General features: G+C 46.9%; 1 protein-coding gene across 2 annotated transcripts; it reads right to left on the bottom strand.

Moving 5' to 3' along the window:
* Positions 1-1,718: 1,718 nt before the first annotated feature.
* mfn2 (mitofusin 2) lies at positions 1,719-25,007 on the bottom strand. Of its 2 annotated transcripts, none has more exons than XM_079558020.1 (18): positions 24,638-25,007; positions 22,295-22,476; positions 19,920-20,055; positions 18,961-19,123; positions 17,901-18,025; positions 16,341-16,449; positions 15,572-15,679; positions 15,297-15,450; positions 14,968-15,035; positions 14,770-14,891; positions 14,572-14,698; positions 13,708-13,812; positions 13,110-13,212; positions 11,515-11,732; positions 10,015-10,170; positions 9,744-9,940; positions 9,159-9,293; positions 1,719-1,816 (listed from the first exon to the last, which is right to left on the bottom strand). In XM_079558020.1, the coding sequence occupies exons 2-18, from the start codon at positions 22,470-22,472 to the stop codon at positions 1,747-1,749; spliced, it is 2,274 nt and encodes a 757-aa protein (XP_079414146.1). In that variant the 5' UTR covers positions 22,473-22,476; positions 24,638-25,007; the 3' UTR covers positions 1,719-1,746. The 2 variants fall into 2 exon arrangements, with proteins under 2 accessions (XP_079414146.1, XP_079414145.1); XM_079558019.1 differs by having other exon boundaries at positions 24,648-25,007.
* Between the last annotated feature and the right edge of the window lie 14 nt (positions 25,008-25,021).

Below are 25,021 nucleotides of genomic sequence, written 5' to 3'. Positions count from 1 at the left end.
CGAATGTCTATCATGCGTCTGCACGTAGCCACAGCCAATCGTATCATCGTATGAGATGACGTATGACGTACCTGCTATAAAACTAAACTATTTAAAACAAGGTCTAAAGCTTGATCGAAAAATACCATCGCGTCTGCTGCTGTCATGTTTGATCCGTAAATAAACTACAAGCTTCCGTATATTGAATAGCTCATCATCATCTTGCCGTCCCTCCTCGCTCTGTGATTGGTTCCCAAATCCATGCGAAAATTTCAGCCATGGTCCCCAGGCTGTTGTGCAGTTCCAAATGATTTGAGCGCACACAGCAGTCTGGTGTTAGCCAGGTTATAAAGGGACTATACAGAGTTTAAAAATGTTAAATGATTTATTTTCCTCCCCCTACATGTTCCGGCCATGTCCTCATGTGTAGAATGAGCTCAGACCTGTTCACCACAACTGCCTCTAAAATCCTGCACTGTCACTCAAAAAGGTGTTAATTTGAGTCTTAAGTGCCGTCATGCACGAGCTTAATATAGAGACTGCAGTTATGCCTAAGACCTGAGGTGGCAGTAGTGAGTATAAAATGACCAACTTGCATATAGCAAGGCAACTCTGGTTCAATTGTAGTTTTGGTACCCTCTTAAAAGAGAACTTTCCTTTAAAAAGAGCCACAAAAAGCCAACATTATTTTTCCAGGTGATTTTATTCAGTAGTGAGGCTGCGGTGACAGAATACACAAGTGTGTGCCAGGTACTTTACAACATGCCCTTTTTAACTACAGCAGGAACGACGTGCCAACCCAGCATGGGTCACCAGGGGAATCGTGTTCATCCAAGAGGCCATTTATGAAGATGTACAAGTGGTTAGTCCCTTTTTCTACCAGACTTTGACCAGAGAATCAGTCCAAGAGCCACTGGTCAATGTCTGTGGTCCGGACTTGAAATTATGACACGGAGGAGTGTGTTTGATATTGGCCAAAGTATCAATACAATGAAAACCCGCAGACATTTACAAATTATAATATGAGTTTTAAAAAGAATGTTGAGACTGTATAAACCAACATGTTATAAAAGTGTTTCACCGGATTGGAATTGTCTTTCATTTAGCGCTGTGGGCAGTAGTCGCATAGCGTCTAGCCTTAATTTAAACTCTTTACATTTCATTTTTCTGGAAAGTATGTATGAGCGACATGACTGCATGGATGGCATATCTATACCTATAAGGACACCAACATTTTTGATCACGTTTCTCCATATGCACTATTCATAGTTTTCAGGTGACATCATTAGAGGGACCTGCACTGTTATATTTATCTTTACAGTGTCATTATAAAGGAACAGACTTGAAATACGATTGTGCCGCTCGTTGTCAGGCGTCTGCAATATGGCTCTACGGTACGTCGCCATGGTTACTTCCTTTGATGAAATGTCACTGAAAACTATGAATGAATTAGGATTTTTTTTTGTTTTGTTTTAACTGCTCTGTACAGTGAGCAGCATTCAACTGGACCCTAAGGAAATCCTTTTAGTTTCCTCAGAGCCCGTTCACCCACAATAAATTAAATAGGTTATGTTATATTTATAAACCTTGTCTCGCATTTTTCTTATATTTACCTCGAGATTGTATCCATCCCAAAAAAAAAGAAGAAAAATCAGTTAAAGTGCTACAACTCCCCCCCCCCCCCCCCAGGCCACCTCTAGTCCTCTGCCTCCCATCCACGTCCGAACTGTTCAGTGAGGTTCGGAGGGCGGAGCCAGTGGGCGCCTTTCACTTGCTCTGCTGAAGGTACTGTTGGATGAACATGTTGAGCTCGCTGTCCAGCCACCCAGCTTTGTTCCTGGGGGGAAAAAATAAATGAGTGGGGGAGAGTTCCGGACAGGGAAGGGCCTTTCTGTGTGGAGGTTGCTCGAAATGGTTACCGCGATTTCCAAACTATAGGCTGCTACTTTTTTTTTCCACACACACTTTGAATCATAGATTTTTATGGTCATATTGCATCAGGCTTTATACAGGCAGAAGCAAGTCAAATTTAAAGGGATATTTCAGGATTTTTGACATAGGGCCTCATTTCCAGTTATCCAGAGTGTTGCTGATTTCTGGAGATATTATTTTTGTAATTCAAGCAGTTCTCATATTTGAAGAGTTTTGTGGCGCTAGGCTAATGCAAAGCTAGCACATTTCTACGACATCAGCTAGCCTGCATTAAAAACAGTCTGACCCGCTCCACAGTGCACCTGAGGCAAATCACTTATAACACCAGACTAATCATATAAATGTCTGTGTCGATAATTTTTACCATTTTGCATTGAAAAGACCTTATATTTGAGCAGCATCAGCTTCGTGGTTGTATAAGCTACACAGCGGCGGAGTGATCTGCTAGAAAATAGTCCCTCAAAATGCGATCATTCATGTGATGCTAGGTCAGTTATATTCCAAAAATGATTCTATGGACACAGACATTTATATGGTTAGTCTGGTGTTATAAGTGATTTGCCTCAGGTGCTCTGTGGAGCAGGTCAGACTGTTTTTAATGCAGGCTAGCTGATACCATAGAAATGCGCTAGCCTTGCACTAGCCTAGCGCCACGTTACTTTTCAAATAGAAGAACTGCATGAATTACCAAAAAAAATATCTCCAGAAATCAGCAACACTCTGGATAACGAAAGTTACGTATGTAACTACGGTTCTAGGAATCCCGGATGACCGCCAGAGGCGGTGCTGTAAGCACTGAATGTTCCCTTCGCGCATGCGTAGTTCGAGTAATTAATACCAAATGAGTCACACCTGTGACCCTGGATGACGCCCCGGAGGTAATAAATCCCCCCGTCATCCGAGCCTCTGTTCCTAAAGAATCTTCTCGCGAAAACGCAAGGATTCTGAGTGACAGAGAAGCTCTGGCGGTCATCCGGGATTCATAGAACCGTAGTTACATACGTAACTTTCGTTCTATTTCATCCCTCCTGACCGCCAGAGGCGGTGCTGTAAGCACTGAATGACTAGTACCAGCTACGTCACGAGGAATCCTGAGCACCCACCTTACCCAGAGGATCCAGAAGGCCCCTGGAGGAGAGCACGGCCCAGAGGATGAGACGCCGCCACATTGACGTTGTAAAACCTCGTGAACGTGCTCGGGGAAGCCCATGACGCCGCAGCACAAATCGCATCCAATGGAACACCCCGCATAGCCGCCCAGGAAGTGGAGACACTCCTAGTCGAGTGGGCCTTCACCCCGATCGGCAAGGCGTGACCCTCCGCCTCGTAGGAATGACGGATGACATCCACTATCCAATGGGATAGACGTTGTTTAGACAGAGGGCGACCCAACTGAGGACCTCCATAACACACAAATAGTTGGTCCGAGCGTCTCAAACTCGCAGTCGCCGCAACGTATGCCTCCAGTGCCCTCACAGGGCACAAACAGCCAGACTCCTCCACAGCCACTCCGGAAGGCCGGAACCGTGCCAACTGCAATGGTCGGTTACAATGAGAACCGGATAACACCTTAGGCACAAATGCAGTGTTCGGCCATAAGGTAACACCGCTGCCATCCGGACTCCACCGGAGACAGGAGGGACTAACAGACAGAGCATGTAACTCACCAACCCTTTTAGCAGAGACAATAGCCAACAAAAAAGCAGTCTTACATGACAGCCACTTGAGCTCCGCTTGCGCCAAAGGCTCAAAAGGAGGACGGGAGAGCGCTTGGAGAACCACAGGCAGATCCCAGGCAGGTGACCGCGGGACCGATGGTGGGCGTAACCTGCGAGTCCCACGCAGAAAACGAGACACAAGGTTATGGCTCCCCACAGTACAACCATCAATCTCAGCATGATTAGTAGAGATCGCTGCCACATATACCTTAAGCGTGGAAGGAGAGCGACCCTCATCAAAGAGCGACTGCAGAAACTCCAGAATAGAGGACACTGAACACAGAGCCGGGTCCTCATCACGACCAGAACACCACCGGGAAAACAGACGCCATCTGTTATCATACTGCCGACGAGTAGAGGAGGCCCTGGCACTCAAAATGGTGTGCTGGACAGACGCCGGCAACCCAGTCAACTGTGACAAGGGCCCTGTAACGGCCAGACCCACAGCCGAAGACGAGGAGGGTCGGGATGCCAAATCTGCCCTCCCAACTGAGACAGCAGATCCCTCCTGTTCGGGAGACACCACGGGTTGCCGCGAATCAGACTTCGCAGCAGGGGGAACCACGGCCGTGCTGGCCAGAACGGGGCCACCAGCAACAACCTGTGACCCTCCCTCAGAACCCGCTGAAGAGTGGGCCAAATCAGTGGAAGGGGCGGAAAAGCGAACAGCAGGACCTGAGGCCACGGATGAGCCAACGCATCCTGACCCAGTGCACCCGATGCCCCCGTAAGAGAAAACCACAGCGGGCACTGAGTCGACTCCTTCGAGGCGAACAGGTCTACTTCCGCTCGACCAAAGAGGTCCCAAATCATGTGCACCACTTCGCTGTGAAGGGTCCACTCCCCCGGAGCAGATGACTGACGAGAGAGAGCGTCCGCTACCCGGTTGTGTTCCCCAGGCAGATACACCGCCCGCAGAGTGGCCAATCGAGGGGCCGCCCACACCAAAAGAGCTCTGGACGCCTCCAGAAGCGGTGCAGATCTGGTGCCCCCCTGATGGTTGATGTGGTAGACAGCTGCGGTGTTGTCTGTTCGGACGAGAACATGCCTGCCTACCAGGTGGGGCAGGAAACGCCGGAGAGCCAAGTGAACGGCGCGCAGCTCCAGCACATTTATGTGACTGGAGCGCTCCCTCGGACTCCAGCGCCCCTGGACGGCCCGGTGCTGCCACACAGCGCCCCAGCCCGTAGAGCAGGCGTCTGTGGTCACCACCTCCCTGCGACACACAACTACCCCCAAAGGGACACCCCTGGAGAGATAGGACCTGTCCCCCCACGGAGTCAGGGCACGGAGACATGTCCCTGTCACTGTGAGTCTGCAATGCCTGTGACGCCTGGGGTCCAGGCGAAACCCGTTGAGCCACCACTGTAGAGGACGCAGCGACAGCAGGCCCAAAGGTACAATGCGAGTGACAGATGTCAGCTTCCCTAACAACTGCAGGAAGGTGACGTAGGGGAACCGCCTGCCCAGCGTGAACTGACCGACCAACTGGAGGATGTCGTCTACTCTGCGAACCGATGGACGAGCCGCCATGGAAGTCGAGTCCAAAATCATCCCAAGAAAAGTTGTCGTCTGAGACGGGGACAGACAACTCTTCTCCAAGTTGACCTTGAGGCCCAACTGGGACACATGAGCCAGAAGGCGACCGGTCTCCCGAATCGCGACCGCACGAGAGGGGGCGCACATGAGCCAATCGTCGAGATACGGCAGTATCTTCATTCCAGCGGCCTGCAGAGGAGAGAGGGCCGCCTTCACGCACCGAGTGAAAACCCTTGGGGAAAGCGAAAGGCCAAACGGAAGCACCCGGAACTGCCAATGGCGACCCCGATAGGCAAACCTGAGAAAGCACCTGTGCTCGACCGCAATGGGCACATGGAAGTACGCATCGGAGAGGTCTATTGACGTGAACCAGTCCCCCCTCGCAATAGCCTGCAGAACCTCTGCCGTGGTCAGCATGTGAAAAGGCAGGACCTTCAGAAACCGATTGAGCCCCCTCAGATCCAAAATGGGACGGAAGCCGCCTGTTTTCTTTGGCACGAGGAAGTATGTTGAATAGTATCCCCTGGGTTGCAGCAGAGGATCTACTGCCTCGATTGCCCCCTTGGCCAGGAGGGCGGAAAGCTCCTGGTCCAGGGCTTGAGCCTTCACCGGGTCGCTGATCGTAGTCATCCTGACCCGGCGGGCAAATTGTGGCCGGCGTCGGAACTGTAGTCTGTAGCCATGTGTCAAAGTGGCAACCACCCATGGGTCTACAGCATGAGCAGCCCAGTAACTGAGCTGCTGATGGGAAAAGTGTCCGACGGCCGGCCTGTTGGCTTCACTGTCTAGCCCCACGGCCCCTAGGGGCCCCGGGGGGGCGGCGGCCAGAACCCGACACTCGGGCCTGCCCTCCTGAGCGGCGGACCGTGCCACGAAAGTCCCCACTGGTCCTCCGTGAAACATCACGAGGAGAAAAACCACCAGCCCGGGACCGAGGCTGCGAGCGGTCAGCGGGTTCAGTAACAAGGCGCCTCGGCCGCCGAGGAGGGGGGGGCTGCATAACCCGGCTGAGACCTGAAAGCTGCTGTCTCGTCTGTCGCGCTTGAACGGTCCGTTCCAAAGCCTCCAGGGCAGCCGAACCAAACATCTCTCCCGGTTCCACAGGAACACTGCGTAGGGTCCTACGGCATGTCTCAGTCAGCGTAGACTGAGCCAGCCAAACCTGCCGACGAGCCTGAACGAGGAAAGACATTACACGGCCCAGCTCCCTGGTCATCAGAGCAAACGCCTGCAGTGCCGCATCACTAAACCCGGTAGCAACCGCCACACCCCCCTCATCCTGCAAGGATGCAGAGAGGGCAAACATGAGGTGCGCCAGCGAGTTACCAAGACGACCAGCCCGTGCCCCAGCACTGTAGGCCCTACAGAGGAGGTCATCAGTAGCGCGACATTGAACCCGTGGGCAACGAACATCACGACGCAGAGCCTCATCTGGTGACACGATGAGTGAAGCTATGGCAGGTTCAACCGCTGGCATGCGCTCCAAGCCTGCCTTTGCCGCCTCATGCATAGAAGCCAACACCCGACCATCCGCGGAGAGGTGCGAAAAAGCTCCTGGGTCGCGCCAGCATGCATTTAACTCCCTCAGATATTCCGACGATTGTGGGACAATAAAAGGGGCAGGAGCCTGTACGCGCCTGAAGAAGGCGCTCCCAGGAGCAGATTCTCCCGGCTGCGGAATATCCACCCGCAGCCGCCTCAAAGCCATGCACAAGACCTCCTGCATGGAGCTGTCTGCCGCCTCACTAGCTGTACTCTGAGTCGAAGAGCGCGATCCAGCCACAGACAATGGAGCCTCTCCGTCATCCCTAAAGCGAGAGGCTGAGGCCGCCAGAGACAAAACATCTTCAGAGAGACCGACATCCTCCACCTCCTCAACAACCTCTAACTCCCTATTCAAAGCAGGCATGGGCGGGGAAGAGAACCCAGCCCCAGCCAAGGGAGGATCCAAGCGATGTGACTGAAACAGGGACTTCATCACCGCTAACTCTGCAGACAACTGCTCAAACCTCATGGAAAGGCCTTCATCAGACCTCAACTGCTTCGACTCAGGCGCAGGCCCAATGGCTGTGGACTCACTCCGGCGTTTCGAACGTGCAGGGAGAACCACCTGCCCAGAAGGAGGAAGGTCAGCACCATCTTGAGTGCGCAACTGCGCCAACCTAGCCAGCCTCACGGCCCGGGACATGTAACCGCAGTTCATGCAAGGATGATCCGACAGCGCCTCCCGAAGGTGGTCAGGTCCAAGGCAGGCAGGGCACAGGTCATGGCCGTCATCTGCCTGGAGCGCCGTCCCACAAGCCACACAGCAATGTGAGCCATCCATCCTCGCAACCGTCTGCACCACTCACGAGAGTGGGACGAGACGCCAAGAAAAAAACAACAACCGGAAAAACACCGGTAGCCACGCAGACTGTAGGCGCAAAACAGGCTAAAAGTGGGAGAGGGGGCGCGAACGCTACCGTCACCAATTATAGCGAAGTAAAAAGAAAAAACTGCAAACTCAGGCAGCAAACCGGACTATCGGCAGAAAAACAGGCTAAAATTGGGAGAGGGGGCGCGAACGCTACCGTCACCAATAATAGCGAAACAGTAAACGAAAAAAGGCCACTCGGGTAACAATCCGGACTATACACAGAAAAGACAGGCTAACGTTGGGAGAGGGGGCGCGAACGCTACCGTCACCAATGATAGCAAAACAACAAAAAAGACTAACACCGTTAGCCAACTCCACACTCCGGGAGCACAAAAGAACAACGCCGGTGTGTACCAACACCAAACGCCGTGAGTTGGGAGAGGAGGCGCGAACGCTATCGTCACCAACAACACTCAAATATACCTACAGAAAATAGCGAAGATCCAACTGTCGCAGCCCAAGGAGGACGGTCCACCGCTACTCCAGCCAGATTCGACGACAGGGCATCCAGCGACAGCGAAAAACTCCAAAAACGAACGGCTAAAGCCACGTTGTTCGAACCACACGCGAGAAGAAAAAAGGAACAGAGGCTCGGATGACGGGGGGATTTATTACCTCCGGGGCGTCATCCAGGGTCACAGGTGTGACTCATTTGGTATTAATTACTCGAACTACGCATGCGCGAAGGGAACATTCAGTGCTTACAGCACCGCCTCTGGCGGTCAGGAGGGATGAAATAGAACTAGGAAATGAGGCCCTATGTCAAAAATCCTGAAATATCCCTTTAATGCCATTTTTAATGCCCAAACACTATATTTTAATGCCACAAGTGCAGATATCAGCACATATTTCATTTCTTAAGATTTACAAACATTTCATCAAACAGAGGAAAATGGACAAAACAGCAAATCTTTGAGCAAAAATATGTGGTCAATTTCAGCTAAAACTTATACAGCAAAAATTATGATATTGTGCAACCATTTTTTAAAGAAATTTGATTTGCCAGTTTGATTCCAATTCAATGCTTTTCACTGACATTTAAGGACTCGATTTGGGCACAAATAATTGAATTGTTTTTAATGCCCCACAGAAACTGATTATTGTATCATGTTATCAATAACAATGTAGCTACGTTTAATGATAGAAGAAGAAGAGCTTTATTTGTATAGCGCCTTTTACAGACATGGATTGTGAATGTATCGTTATATATTGGTTCTGAATACTATAAACTTAGGGCGTTTTCACGTTTAGTTAGGTCGACCTAAAGGGGCGTGTACATTAGCCTCATTGTATTAAAGCACGAGGGAGGAGTGATCAAAGTGTAACATCAGGGAAGTGCGTGCTTGTCGACACATTGACGCCCGTTGTCATGGGAATACGTTTGTTGAACAGCTGATCGTTGTTACGTTTGGTTTGGGCGATTGTGAACACGGACTGAACTAACTTTGGAGTAAATACAGTTGGAACTGGGGCGGCCTCGGCTCGACCCACAATTCGCTCCAACATGTGTGAAAAGGGCTTAAGTGCTCCAGTGTAACCAACCCCAATCGTCTGGAGCCCAGTCTGTTCCTTACCGGAGGAGCTTGGCCTTGCTCTGCAGACTGTCCAGCTGCTCGATCTTGTTGTTCATTTCAGTGACTTCATCCTCCAGGTTCTGCCGGGTCACGTCCACCTGCTGACAGAGCTGAGCGAACATGCCCGCCAACTCCCTGTGGGCAGAGGAACAGGAGGTCAGGGCAATGGTGGGGGCAAGACTTTTGGAAGGGAAATACACAGACCAAAAAACAAGTGGCTTCCATCATCAAAACAAGATCTTGGAGAGAAATGAATGTAACGCTGGATCTCTGGACATCGCAGAAGCTTATTGAAACAACGCCAGAGAATGTGCTGGAATCAAGGCTAAAGGCGCTACAACCAATTACTAGAGCAAGTGACCTTTTGTTGGAATTGTCTTTCATTTTGCGCTATGGGCAGTAATCGCAGTGCATGAGCAGATTCCTGGTGAACAACATGGATTGACACATCGAGATAACACAAATACAATTCTAGGTGATGAACATTTTTCTCAAATTGGGCAAAACGATGGAAACCCGTCGCAGCGACAGAGAACTTTTACCCCTGGACTACCCCTTATGCTTTGGCAGAATGGCAGTACTCACTGCTGGACTTGGTGGCTGCAGTTGGAGCCGGTGTAGCTGACGATGAGCTGCAGTTTCTCGCTGGCGTAGTCCACAAACTGCCGTTTAAAGGCCCTCTCTTTGGCCTTGGTGGTCCAGGTGAGCCGCTCGTAGATGTACAACAGACCGTATAGACCGAAGGACAGAGCGATGAGTCGCCAGCCCACCGCCTTCCAGATCTGTGCGGACGGACAACAGCTGATCAGAGCCTGCTCTGAGCTCAGACTACACACATGAGGTCTTTCTGTCTTACCACTCCGCCCACGACCAGCACGCCCATGGAGGTACGGGAGGTGAGAGAGGCTAGGCCCGTCACCATGGAGACCATCAGCTCCTCCTGAGTGACCGAGCCCTGGGGGAAGGGGGGCATGCTGGGGTTCACCGGAGTCAGAGCCATTGGCCGCGGCACCTGGGGAGAACCACAAAAAACTTTCAGTCGAGTTTTAAATCTACCATGTTGAAGACTTCCTGGATTACTGAGAGCCTGCACAGACAAAATCATACATACATATATTTGATCTTTAGACATAGTATTGTTGAGCTCTACACGGTGTGCTGCGTTTTGTGTAGCCACGTCAAATGGTGTAGCCACCATGTCCATGGAGGGATGGACTTAAAGGCACACTGCGTAACATTTTGGACTTTACTGTTGCCATCAGTACAAAAACAGAAAATGCTATAACTGCAGTGGGTTATCAAAAAGTGGATTTGGATGAGAACCTAACACAGGGGTCTCAAACTCATTTGGAGTGGGGGCCAAAAATGCAAACCCAGTGTTGGTCAGGGGCCGCAACAGACAAAGCCTTTTTTATTAAGTCAATTATGATTTAGCAACTTTTTATTGTTTGCTATAATAAACCTTAAAATAGACTGCACATGACCTATCTGCACATTTTGAAGCTTCCAGAGGTTTCCAATCAGCCATACATTTGCTGAGCTTTTAAATTTAAGTCCCTTTCTAGTGATGAAAAAAGTTGATAAGTGGTCTGCAGAAGCGCTGCATCTCCCTTCCCCTGTCCGATGTTGTCAGTCTTGCGTCCGCAGCAGCATTGGTGCCTCATGGGAAATGTAGTTCTAATGTATTTAATGCAATTTACCGGCGGGCTGCATATAATATAAATAAGAAATCATCTCATGGCCGTAAAAAAATACCTCGCGGGCCGCATTTGGCCCATCTGAGACCCCTGACCTGTTTAAATCTCCAATTCTGCTGACTTTTGTCACATCTCCATGGAGACGAGCTGGAGATGTCTCCACTCCCAGTAAAGTTAAAGTCACGTCTTAGGAGAGCTGAGCCGCTCACAGCAAAGGCACACAGACTTTAAACTGATGTGTCAGTGAAAAATTGGAAAACAATTAATGACAAAAAGTGCATAGTTTACAAGCTACAAGTGATAGTGTTCTTTTGATCTACAGCCTCCTTCTAATCTTATACATTATATACAACATACAGTAGACCTGCTTTAGTTTGGATTATGACCCAAGATTTGTGCTGGTCTTGATTGAGATCCATTGCTTTACATTCTTCACATGTATCCATGTGCATCATGGGTTATGCTTTATATCAGGCATAAAGTCTACCTTTCATTTTTCCACTGTGAACAGTTAGGTTCATTTCTAATTTTTCTTTTTTTTTTTTTTCTCTTTGGCCGGGACAGCTTAAATACATTAATTGTGGGGCGTTAGTGTGACCCTTTGGTTTTAAGAACGTGCCCTTCATTTTGGCACAGGTGAAGCAGTGCAGTCTCCACACCTCGCTGTAGCCGGTGAGCGCCCGTCTGGAGTTCTGGGGGCCCAGGAACCTCTTGACCAGCATGGTCCAGCCCAGGGAGAAGTGGAAGCTGATGTCCTCCTGGAAGTCGCCGCAGAGTTTGTCACAGGCCAAGTCGTAGCTCAGGCTGAAGCAGTGACGAGGGACCAGCTTATCCACCTGCTCCCGGACCTCCGCGGGCAGGAGAGGCTTCAGGCCCTCTGTGGACAAGCAGCACAGCGGTTACCACATAGCACACACATCTATTTACACCCAAAACCATGAGCTGACTACAGGAGGCACGTCTTCTCCATGAATATGATTAGCTTTGGAATTGTTTTTGACGTGATATTGTCAATGGACAAGCCGATCAGGAGCCATTCCAGACTGACATTATGTGCTGTTGATTTTGGCACGAGAACAACAATCTGGCTTCTGCAGGTTAAATATCTTCATGAACTTTCAAAAACAGAACAACTGAGAGCACTGGAAAGGAACTTATGTCGACAATTACCATCATTCCCAAACTATAAGCCGCTACTTTACTCCCACGCTTTGAACCCTGCGGCTTACACAACGATGCGGCTACTTTATAGATTTGTATGGTCATACTGAGTATTGTGTCATGTTACCAATAACAAGGCACCTTGGTTCATAAACAATTGGCTGCTTCTAAAGAAAGAACTTGGACGTGAGAAAGACACAATAACAGCTCAACACTCATCTGCACAATAACTCAGACAGGTACAAACCCTATCGCTGTCTTGCTCTAGGCTCCAGCTCTGCCCGCTGTGTTTGCTGCACACCGGGGCGGGGGCACCAGGATGCCCTCCCGTGCTGTAACGTGGCTTCAAGTGCAAAGTAAATGCGTTTCATTTTCTAACCGCCGAAATATTATGGAGGGACAGAGTCAAAGTCAGCGTCGAGCGATTCCCCACAGACCCAAGGCCTTTCCGAAATCAATCGCTCCCTCCTCCCTCACCCTACCCCCTAACAGCAGCCATGCAACTTTCATCACAATGAATGGAACACCAGTTATCTCTTGTATATTATATCTATGATGCAGACTTAATAGGTGTGTCTGAAAGTCACGGCTCTAATTTCTCTGATGATTGAACCTCTGAAGGTGTACTCACTAAGGAGGACTGAGTGGAAGGGTGTAGGGGAAGGGACAAAGGAATAGTTTCCGAAAGGTCCACAGTTTCTGCCACACTCCCTGCCACACTCCGAGCGGCTTCAAACACCGGGAGACTCCCACAGACAGACCGAGGAGGGCGTCTCTAAACGCTACACTCCTGGGAAGAGTCGCTGCGCGTCATCTGACTGAACACACCAGCCCACATTTCCTCACATATTTGTAGCATCCCTATATTTCACAGGGAGGTTTATCAGCACATTTCATAACTAGCAGGGTCACTTTTACAGAAATGTATCATGAAATTTATACATATAGTTTAAAATTACAATTACATTTTTTCCACAAATGTCTGAGTTGACAATATACTTAAGAAATTCCATTCCACTACTAGAAAAAAGATCAGGTATAGTGCGGTCTACAAAGCCGCCCTGTTTGTAAAAGGCTGGACACTGGGGCTCACCGATCATGTCTGTCTGTGTGCTCTGCAGAGCGACGTCGATGGAGGTGGAACAGCGATGGGACATGTTCTTGCCCAGGCCAGTTTCTATGTGCCGATGGAGCTCCTACACAATACATGAGGCAGAAAAGTTCAAAACCTACTCATCAAACGCAATCAAGAGTTGCTTGATGAAAACAGGCCATCTGCTGCAATTGGTCACATTCTATTCACCTTATTCCGCCCCGCCCACTTTTGCCTCTTCTTGCTTTGTCTCGGCACTTCCGTTGTATCGAGCGCGAAGCCCGTTCATTTAAACCAAGAACGAGGGAAAATGTTTGCCTCTCAAATGTGATGATTAGTAGATTGATTTGTGTAAAATGTCCAATGTTCATTTGCACCAACAAGTCAACACTGCACCGTTTCTCTGCACGGCCGAAAAACGGCTTTGTTTTCGTGTAGTAACTGATTTTATCTGGACTTCTCCAGTCCCATGTTAACTGATAGGAGAAAAGGGGTGGGCACAATTCATGGCGGCGCCCACGCGAGCCTCCGGAATAAGGTGAATAGATCTATTCAGTCCCAGTCAGCAGATTATGAGATGGACCAAAGCCTCACTCACATTTTTGTAGACCTTCAGAACCACTTGTGAAGGGTGGAAGTCCAGGTGGAAGTCATCTACGAGAACGTTGAGCTTCCGGATCTCCTCTGCCATAGCGTTGGACACCTGAACACACAGAGGAGCTTTAAAAGGTCAGTACACTCTATTCAGGTCTTTGTGTGACTTTTGTTTGACTTATTGTGCAACTTTTGGTCATTTGTCTAGAGAACAAGCTATAAAACATCAGGAATTGCTCCGTATGACATTATCAGAGTGTTGGCTGGTGTTTTGACTGCAGAAGAGGGAGCTGGACTATAAAGCACCATGACTGAAACGTGCGGGAGTAAACAAAATGCTACTCCAGAGGGCCATATCATCAACTGGTGAACTCCTGTGTTTATGCTTACTTAAGGGCGGAGTCAGGCTTTACTGAACTATTCTAATGGAATAGTTCTTAGGTATGTTTATAGTAGTAGTTCAGTAGTAGTAGGAGTAGTTTATTTTCTTTTGTCATTCTAAACATTTAGAACACATGTCACAGTTTTTGGAAGATCTTGTACATAATACAATAAGAAAAGGTGCACTTTAAGTATGTTAAGTGCTAAATGATGCCTCTACGAAATGATTTTGGCTGAAGTCGAGACTTTCAATGCGTACAACTGTCAGTCGGATCTGCATTTTGGTGTAATGTAAAGTAACATCCAATAGCGATGTCCTGATCAGCCTTTTTGAGCTCCCAATCCGATATTTTGGCACTTCACGCTGGCCGATATCGATCCGATACCGATACAGTATTGGAAGCGATAGTATAGCTTCATAACATGGGTCCAAAAGCATAAATCAGGCACTTTACCACAAACGGCACAGCACGACGGGGAACATCACCTGTCTCTCCACTTCCTCCGTGATCTTCTTTATTTTCACTTTACAGTCCAGAGTCAGCAGATCCAGTTGCTTATCCAAGAACTCTAGGCGGTCTTGGCGGTCTTCTTTGGTCTCTAAACAGTATACCCTGTGGACACAAAGGGGGATTCAGACCCATCAGTTCCTGTCAAAGACGACTGTTCAAACATATCCTTTTACCTCTGCTCCTGCGCGGCGACGTGCACAGACTCCATGATGCCTCGCAGGGCTTCGCTGATCTGCTTGGCTCTCATCGTGTGCTGCTCAAACTTGGTCTTTACGGCGGACTGGGAGATGCACTCCTACAGCACACCGGCCAAATGAGTCACCAAGCAGACTAATGACAACCATTTTCATACATGGACCTGAATGGATTACCTCAAACCTTCTTTCAAAGTTTTGGAACTCAAACATTCGAGCTTGGAACCCCTCGGCCAGAGCGCCCCCTGGAACACAAGCCACACGTCCACAATAATCACATTAAAACCATCAGGGGTTATTCACTGAAGAAAATCCAGTGAAGAAAAGAAGCTTGCTGACAAAATAAATGCTGGCTAAACATGAGTTGAAGCACGGCTTTATCGGCACCAAACTTTGGGAAGCTGAAGAACTTTGGTCTATAACTGTATAACTGGAAGCTTATCACCAGACCAAATATCTTTCAAACCCTGATCTTCCAGAGGAAAAAGGGCTCAGTTGTATCTCACCAGTCTCGGGCATGCCCTGGGCCTTCTGCCCTCGCGCCTGCAGCACTTCTTTAGCGGACACAAAGAAGATGCGGTCAGCAGCCTGGGCTCGCTCTACCACACGCAGCTCCTCCACCAGGAAGTCCGTGCAGCGCTCCATGTGCTGACGTCGCACCTGGAATACAGAGACACTACAACCGTCACACCTGAGACGGAAGCCTGGCTGTCTTTAATGACCCACATTCAGCCTGAAACCATGTCTACACTACACAGCAGTGAGTGAGTGTGGGACTGACCTCCTCCATGTACTCGGGCTCAGAGGCAGAGGCATCCCAGCGGTTGTTGAGGATGAAGATGTTGGGACTCGACAGCCTCTGGTTGACCTTATGGAAGAAGGACTTCTCCTGTAGAGTGACATTAGACCCACATTAGATTTGTGCAGAAGACTAGGACTAGGCCATATTATAACATAATGTTTGGACACCGGTGTAAATTGTATTACCACTGCAGAGGCCACTGCAGCTGATTTTGACTGGAGTCATCGCAGCTAATGCTACGCTCTGCCACAGCAGCAGAAACATGACTCTGGAGACTTTAGTGGCAGGCACACATTAAAATGAAGCTTCTCTACTGCAACTAAAAACGCATATGTTAAAATTGAGAATTTCTGCGGCCATTTATTGGAAACCTATGCGTGTACTAGGTAGAGTAGATACACGAGAAGCAGAGTACTTCGACGGAGCTGTGCGGAATAGAAACATGCCATATGGAACTGCAGCATTACTATAGCCTGCTTGTAGTGCTTAAAGGAATATTGAGTTAATAGTTATCCAACAACATGTGCATGATACTAAATCTAAAGTCTGCTGTCTGGTTGAAATGCATGCAATAGATTTAGCTGCTAACTCCGCTGTGTTTAACATGAGCTCTGGCTGCTGTCTTTTGTCTTTTGCCCCAATCCCCAAAATGCAGTGCCTTGCCACATCACTACGAAGAGCACACGTGGTTTCGCTTTTCAACAGTTTTTCCATAATAATTGCCTGAAAGAGCTCCACAGAAGCTCACCGTCTGCATGAGCGTGGACTCGGAGTTGGCCACCAGCACAAAGACATCAGCATCCAGACAGAACTTATCGATCCAGCTGTCCAGCTCTGTGGTCACATCGATCCCAGGGCTGTGGGTCAAAGAGTCAGGAGGTCAACAGGAGCAACCATTATTCCAACTATATGAGCACGGGCTGCAGGAATACAGATTTTTGTGGTCCGATACCGAAATGAAGGGGGTCGGAAACCCCGATAGAGAAACCGACATGATTAGTGATTTCATTTGATGTATTTTGTTCTGCTAAGTGGCCTATAGTTAAACAATGTCCTATTGCAAAGCCACTTCTTCAGCTTTGGCTTTAAACCAAGCTGCTTTTGGCACTTCACCCTCACTTGTCACTTTATATTAAACTTAAAGACACACTGCATAACATTTTGGACTATACTGTTGTCATCGGTGTTGGCTTTAAGGCAAACCCAGAACCTGTTTTTTTGAGAATTGCCTAGCCCCCGCACAGCCTACCAAGGACACCTCTCGTGCTGCCCATTGTTGGCATTCCTCCATCTCTGCCCGCCGTCATCTTACAGTGCAGTACAGTATGTTAGTGGGAGCGAATTATAAACTGTTAGATGACAGCAGACATTTTGAAAATGAAAAAAAGAAAAGTATTTATCTAGTATGGTTTGGAATGGCTGGGCGATTGTGTAACAGCAGTGCTGTTGAAGGAGGGACACACAAGCCGCTTCCCGGAGGCCTAGTGCTAGAGACTCGGGGAGGGCTCATGTTAAAGCTCTAACCCTCCTCTTTCAGTGCAAAAAAGATTAGCAAGTTTGTTGATTGTGTCGCGCCTGAAAGGTGTAAATCGTGCAGATTAACTGGAGGATTTGGACTCACAGAAGGGTGAAGTTAAGGTCATGGCTAACAGTTCTATTTCAAATCCCTCCCTCTGTCGCTGCGGTCAGGGTTCACCTTTAAAAGGAATAGGCCACTGTTTTTCCATACTGTGATATGTTCATACCTGAGCTTAGACCAGTTGATACCCTCAGTCACGCAAAAAGAAGATGTAAAAATATATCTCAGTATGGAAAAACGGCGGCCTATGCCTTTAAGGATCAAATAGATGAATACAATTAGGGCTGCAATACATTAATCTGCAGATTATTTTTACGATGAATTGCTTGGCTGTGAAAACTGTATTTGCTGCACATGAACACAAGGAAACAGGCCATTCCTCATTTGAAAGCTAAGAACTGCCAGAGTTCAGACACTGAGCAGTAACAACTGGAGGCTGCACTGGCTCTGACTGGGACTTTATCGCGGACAGGAGCTGGGACTGAGGACGTTTATTTCCATACTTGGAGCTTATTCTGAATTCAGATTAGATAATTGTCCTGAGACCGATATTATTTATGAAATCTACAAATCATCAAAAACATCCCTTTTTGAGTCTGTGTAAAACAGCTAAAATAGTTGCCAACCATTTCAATCATCACATTTCTTTTTTTTTGTCACAGTCAGTTAAAGACAAACTGACATGGTGCTACAAATCCAATCCAGTGTTAAAGCCAGGATCCGACATACCTGTCCAACAGCACCAGGTCGTCCCGAAGCAGGGCGCACTTGGCTTTGGGCCACATGACGCACACCAGGCTGCCTGCGTCTAACTGCTCCTCCTGGTGCAGGGCGTGGGCCAGCTGGTTCACCGTCTGAAACGCAGAAGCAGCACTGGCATTTTACATTTTACGACTCTTTAGGGCTGCCAACTTTGGTCGACTAATTTGGTCGACAAATGCACGCACTTTTGCAACAATTAAGATGTGCTCAATTTACACAACACCAGAGGCCTGTGGCAGGTCTATCCTTGGGCTAATGTTTCATAATAAAAACAGATATATCAAAGTTTTACAGACAGACAACCTTGGGCAAATTCCCATCCGTTGTCCCACACTCACACTCTCAAACACTCTTATTCATCCTGGCCTATTGTACATGTTTTTAGTGCACCGTTTACGTTGCTTCTATGTATAAACAGTATTTATAGCACGAGCTCCCAAACTTTTATGCCTTATGAGTGCAGTTTGGGTCAGAAAAGTTGTAGTTTGTCAGTGTCATGCCACACCCCCTTTTAGTCGAGTAATCGTTGGTCAGAGCATGTTTTTGGTCGTTGACAGCCTTAGAACTCTTAACCATTTCTGTGAATGGAAAGGACTGCGTTTGTCTTCAATAGAAAATAAAAGCTTGAACAATTACCAAATTTACCAGACTTTCTCGCTGTGTGAGTTAAGGAGAATACCACTGCAGGTCTGTTTTTGACGAGGGAAAAATGCTGTAACATGGTTAAAAGCGAAAAAAGTTCACTTTGTGTCATGCGTCTCCTTTAAAATCTCATTTCCTTCTGAATTATTATGAAAAAGGGACATTCTACAGTCACACAACACGTTATAATTTTTTTTTCCAAACCTTTTTCATAAGATGGCCATTTCACTGGTATAAAACTATAATATAATTAAGGATAAAACAAAAGCTGGATGCAGATGACACTAATAAACTGCAGGGGGTAATACTAACTTGTTATTATCGTCCCAGACTGAGACAGGACACATCTGGCCCTCTCTCCATGCAGGCATGAGAGTCCCGTTACCTTAATGCTGCGGCGCTCCTCTGACCCCTCGGTCAGTATGAAGGCCTCTGCTCCGTCCGTGCCCTCCACCCGCAGGAAACAGTTGGTGGTGTGACCGATCCCTGAGGGAAGCACCTTGTCACAAAGCATGGCGTTTATGACCGAGCTCTTCCCGTTACTGGTTCTGTAGAGCACATGTCAACATCTCATTGTAGTCGTTTATTCTCTTAAAACAAGACACTGAATAGGGCAATTCATTTAGAATAGAGTTGTTCCGATGGACGACGGATGAGCAACATCACGATGGAGAGCCACACCCCCTCCTGTCAGAACCACGCCCTGATCTTCTGTGGGCTTTGTAAACCTACAAACTTTGCATGGATTGCACTGTAAAATAAATCACAAATATAACTAATATGTACGCTAGTTGAAGTAGCCTGCCAGAAGACATGATGTGTTAGTCGTAATTATTAAAATAAAGACTCAGCGCTGCTCTACGATGGTTCACTGTAAACATCGTCAACTGCCAATAAAGGGGACATCCCTAATTTAGAAACATCAATCTGAAACTTCAGCTAAGGATTGCTGACATAAATATTAAAAAGGTAGTATTGCAAGTTTACTGACATTTATTGTTTCCATATAAAACAAAAGGCACCGTATGCTGATACAGAGAATAGTGCTGCTTTTGCAAAACTACGTGCACTATTTTATTCCCTGTACCAACGTCACTCATTGACAACCTCCACTAGGACTGTATCATTAATATTCTACTTTTATAGTCTATTCTAATCTTTATTTCATTTTTATTTTTATTTTCTTATTGTTGATATTTCTGCCCCTTAGGATTTTTGCTTTTACTCATTGTACCTCTTTTATGATACCTCTTTTTTACTATCTAACGGTTTGTACATTTCTAGTCTATTTTGCATGACCCAACCCTCCCCGCTCTCCCCTACACACGTTAGCCAGCCCCGTACCTGCCGAAGAAGACCACCTTCATGTGCCTGCGGGCCAGGACCTCCGAGATGCCCGTCACTTTGCTCTGGCACGCACACACCTCCTGCACCTGCTCCTCCGTGGTGACCGGGTCCAGCTCCTCATTCTTATAGGTCTCTGCCAAAGTCAAACAAAGTGCAGTGGATACGTGACGGACTGAACTGAAGGGGGACCTTTATCAAGACCCGAGGGGGAAACAGGGTGTGACATAAGAGATAATATTCCATCCTTTGCCGTCACCATTCGACCCTACTGTGCTAAAGGACCAAGAGCAAGTCTTTGACACCAGTGAAGTGAAAGTTCTCCATTCCAAACTATACACAAAACGATGAGCAGGGGATGTCCCGCTCCCAGCCAAGTAACGAGTCGAGAGCGAGGAGCGAGAGCTCACAGTATCCAAACGTTGTGAACTTTGTGCCACTTTTCGCTTTATGCCCAAGGATGAGAAATCCACATTAGCCATAAACCATGATAAGACACATTAACCGACAGGCCTGAGCTGACCTCCCCCACACTTCTAAACAGAGCCAACTATGACACAATAGAGCTGTTACGATGTCAGTGCAGGCCGGCCAGGAGCAAGGAACCACATCTCTCCTTCAGAAGTACCTTTTTCTCCCAGCTTTTTACCATGAGTGGAGCCCAACACCATCTATTATTGTTTTGGATATTTGCCTATTATTACTAATAGTACATATATATTTGTGCACATGTTTTTACTGTTTTTTTCCTGTGAAATTGTAAAGCACTTTAGGCTCTTCGCATTGTAAATGTGCTATAGAAATAAAATTGACATTGACATTCTTTATAAACCAGGTTCAAATCTTTATGCTCTTTGACTCTGTAGAAATCATGTAAAGCTTTATATTCATCAAGACCACTTTGAAAACTAGGAGAGATTTGGCATGAAATTGTGCTCAAGGAGTGGAAATGTACTTAAGGTGTGAACAGCATATTCGCCTTTCACGTGCCATGGCTCATGCTTTTGCCTGACATAAAAACAAACGGTGCTGTGTGATGATGTCATCAGACCGCGCTGCTCAGTTTACTTGCGCAGGTGTGAGGGCTGGCCAGCAGGGGGCAGGTGTGAAACAGAGACCTCTCCTTAATCGAGGCAAACTTGAAATCATTTGTACTTTTATGACTGTTCAGAAAACAGAAAATATTCAGCATGGTTTTTTTTATTAATAAATATATAAATAAAATAAAGACTTTTTATAAAGAAAGGCAGCAAATAATCGTTTGAATAATCGTGATTTCAATTATGACAAAAATAATCGTGATTATTATTTTTTCAATAATCGAGCAGCCCTAGAACAGCAGAAGGATAAAAAGTCGGTAAGTCCAATTCACGAGGCATTTGTCGCTTATATAACTGCTCTCATACAGTCAACACTCTCAGGAAAGTTGATTGAAGCGAGACAAGGCAGGGGATGCTTAATGAAGCTCCGTGTTGTTGGCCTGTACGTCTCCGTAGGCGACAGACCAACAGCAATCATCAGCTGAGGTAGTAGGAGACTGGGAAGGGCACATTCTCTTAGCATTCTTACAACTTCTCTCCTCCTGAGCAGACTTCCTACGGTATACATCTCCATCTTTGGGCTAAGAATAAGGGGACGAGTAAATATGATCAAATCAGACAACTCTGTTTTTAATTTATGGATTTGGTATTTCTATAGTTTTGTTTAACTTCTTAAACCCCGCCTTTAAAGGAACAGGCCACCGTTTTCCCATACTGAGATATGTTCTTACCTGAGCTTAGACGAGTTGATGAGTACCTGTCTGGTCTTTGTGCATGCCCTCAGTCACGCAGAAAGACCAAAGATGTTGTTAGCATTTAGCCTCTCCTCCTCTCCTCATGGGGCCAGACAGATACGTATCAACTTGTCTAAGCTCAGGCAAGAACCTATCTCAGTGTGGAAAAACGGTGGCCTTTTCCTTTAACCAAGCGCATTTTCTCCAGTTCAGCTTTACCCAAATCTACAAAACTCATCTAAACGGATCCTTGCATTGTCGTCACTTTTTTGCTGCTCTTTTGTGGCTTTTTTGTTGCATTTTCATCTTTGTTTTCATTTCATTTTTGTCGCTATTTTAACTTTTTTTTTTCCAAGAAGCTTTTAGATTTTGGTAACGCCAAACTGGAGAAAATGTGCCCAGTTCAGGTGCAGGTGAAGAAGTTAAACTAAATTACATTTGATTTATTTGGACTGAAAGCAGAATAACCAATGATTGAACCCTGGATTCATGCCCTACCATTACCCTCTTCCATTTTATATATTTATCTTATATCCCACATTTGTACATGGAAACTATGATCATTCATCATCAGTGAAAAATCGACGGCAACGAGCTGTACCTTCCAGAAAAGCAGAGCTCTCCTTGATGTAGGCGCCCAGCTGCTCGAAGATGCCGTTGATCTTCTTCTTGGCGGTGACGAAGTGCTTGAGCGGCGAAGCGTTGACCTCCGCCATCAGTCGCTTGTCCTTCTTACTGTGTGCGGCGCTGACACTGGCTCGAGGGAACACCACAGACATGGCACTGCACACGAGGAACCACGTCAAATACCGTATATCAAAATGACTCAATCACACCATTTCATTGGAACACACTAGCGATGCACCGAGCCAGCTTTTTTGCTACCGATACTGGAGTTTGAGTATCTGCCGATATCCGATATTTACCGATACCAAGAGACTTTTTAAAAGTGGCTTTTTCTGAGTGAAAATTTGTATCAACTCTTTTCTCCATTTAAAGATCAATAAAGTCATATTTTATTGTCATGATGTTACAGATCAGTTATCAATTATACAGTATCTAATGCAGGGGTCACCAACCGTATTTCAGCTGAGGGCTACTTTAAGAGCATTAAGTTGTTCGGGGGCTACCAGTTAAAAACAAATCCTAAAGACTTAAACGTACACTGTTCACTTATAGGATATTGACCCCATATTGTATTAAAATAACTTTATTTTAAACTCATACTGAGTCACAAGAACCGACATAACTGTAATTTCAAGAATTAGATTCAAGAAAATGAAGTGTTTTACACTTTAGAAAAAGTCCCAAGGGCTACTGGACATGCCCCAAAGGGCCCCTGGGTGCCCGCGGCCACCACGTTGGTGACCCCTGATCTAATGATAAACGTTTAACAAGGATCTCTGGACTTTTCTACACTAAATTCCTTGGGTATATGACAGGCTTTAGGCTACATTGATATATACAACTCACATGAAATGATCTGATCATTACACAGATTAGTTATCTCATAAACTAAAACACAAACACTTGGCTTCAGCAGTGGTCGATTTTGTTTCAGTAGGCTACATTCTGTATTTCTACGTTTCTGACCCAGCCTTGATTTGTTTTTGTTAGCATTAGCATGCTCCCGCAAAGCTAACTCGGCGATTGAATTCCCCTGGCTCTGAGCTTCAATATAAGCTGCAGCATGTCCATATTCAATTGGATTTAGATGGTCAAAGTTGACAGCCAAAACTAGCATCGGTTCAGTATCGGATATTTGTAGCCGATACCCGACATCGTACTTTTCCCCCAATATCGGCTCCGATATCCGATACCAGTATTGGATCCGTGAATCCCTTAAACAAACCCTCAGCAAAGAACAGAAACTGCATTCAAGAAATCCAAAAATAGATTGCAAGAAGAGAGTGAACCGTTTTATTTTTAGAGCAAGTCCCCGGGTGCCCTTCACCAGGGTTCTACTGAGGGCTTTACCCAAATCTAAAATCTTTTTGACAGGAGCTCACAGCCTATAGGCCAGTGTAACGCCTTATTTGAAAGCTAAGACCTACCAAAATGATCATAACTGTTTTGTTGCGCTGTCCCTGCTTTTTTGTTTTTTTCTATCACATTTTTGAAGCGTTTGTGTCTCTTTTTTAAATCATTTTTTTGACGTGTGTTTTAATTTTGTTGACGTTCTTTGTCCGATTTTCACGGTTTCATTGTTGCTTCTCCGGCACATTTATGTCACTCTTTTGCCGCGTTTTTACATCCTCATTTTCACTGCTGGACCTGGTTGATGCTTTTTTCCGAGAAACTTTTAGATTAGCACAAACATTTGAACTAAGCACCTGTAAAGTCCTGTATTTCACGTTTACCTCTTAACCCCTGCCTTAACCAAGTAACACCTCATTTGAAAGCTAAGACCTACACAACTCATCTAGAGGGATCTTTTTCCTCCCATTGTTGCCGCCACTTTTTTTTTTTACATTTTTGTTGCCTCTTTGTCATGTTTATGTTGTTTTACTACTACTTTTTTGTTAGAGAAATAATGCTCGGTTCAGGTGGGGGTTAAGAGGTCACTCATAACACCCCGAGAGCCAGCCCCTGAATAAACACACATAAACACCCATAGGCTTTAAGTATTCCGTCCTGTTAGAGAACTGGCTAGTACAGGACATTCCCAGGAAGACAGGGCTCCTCTGACTGTATTTTAAGGCCGAAATCCGGACCCTATATCTGTCATGACATTGCTTGAGATCCCACATATTAGACTTGGATATTAGATACTATTAATGCCATGGAAGACCGAGGACACCGGGGCAAATGGCTGTGCAGGTCCGATAATAAGAGGCTGTCAGGGCAGGTAGTCGCCCTTTGCAATGGGCTTCATGAATGTCATCATTTTTGGCGCAGGGCTAGCGACCGCAGACACTGGGCAAACGGACAGCTTTACCTTCACCTTTACTCACCGCAGATGTGCTCACTCTTCAGTCAAGCTCCACGGTCATCTTCCTCTTCATCATCACCATCATCATCATGCCCCTAGTCCGTCCTGAGGTAGAGGGGCAGGGGCTGAGCAGAGCTGCCGAACGCCCTCTGGGTTAGTACTCCCTGTGCTGTGGTGGTGGTGCTTCTTCTTCTTCCCCCGCTGCGAAGGGGACGTTAGAAAAGACACAGACTGGGCTGAGGAGTCCCACAGCAGCACTTTAGTTACTTTCTCCGGTTAGAAACGCTCAAACACACGAGCAGACGCAGCTGGTTTCCATCCGTGGTTGATTTCGAAAGCGTCGTTAGCATTGGGGCTAATGCTAGCAACAGTGAGGTCTTCTTCTGCTGTCCGAGA

Source organism: Gobius niger (genome assembly GCF_951799975.1).
Source record: "Gobius niger genome assembly, chromosome: 6".
NCBI lineage: Eukaryota > Metazoa > Chordata > Actinopteri > Gobiiformes > Gobiidae > Gobius > Gobius niger.
The sequence above is the reverse complement of the archived record's forward strand: the minus strand, read 5'-3'. Positions and strand labels throughout refer to the sequence as shown.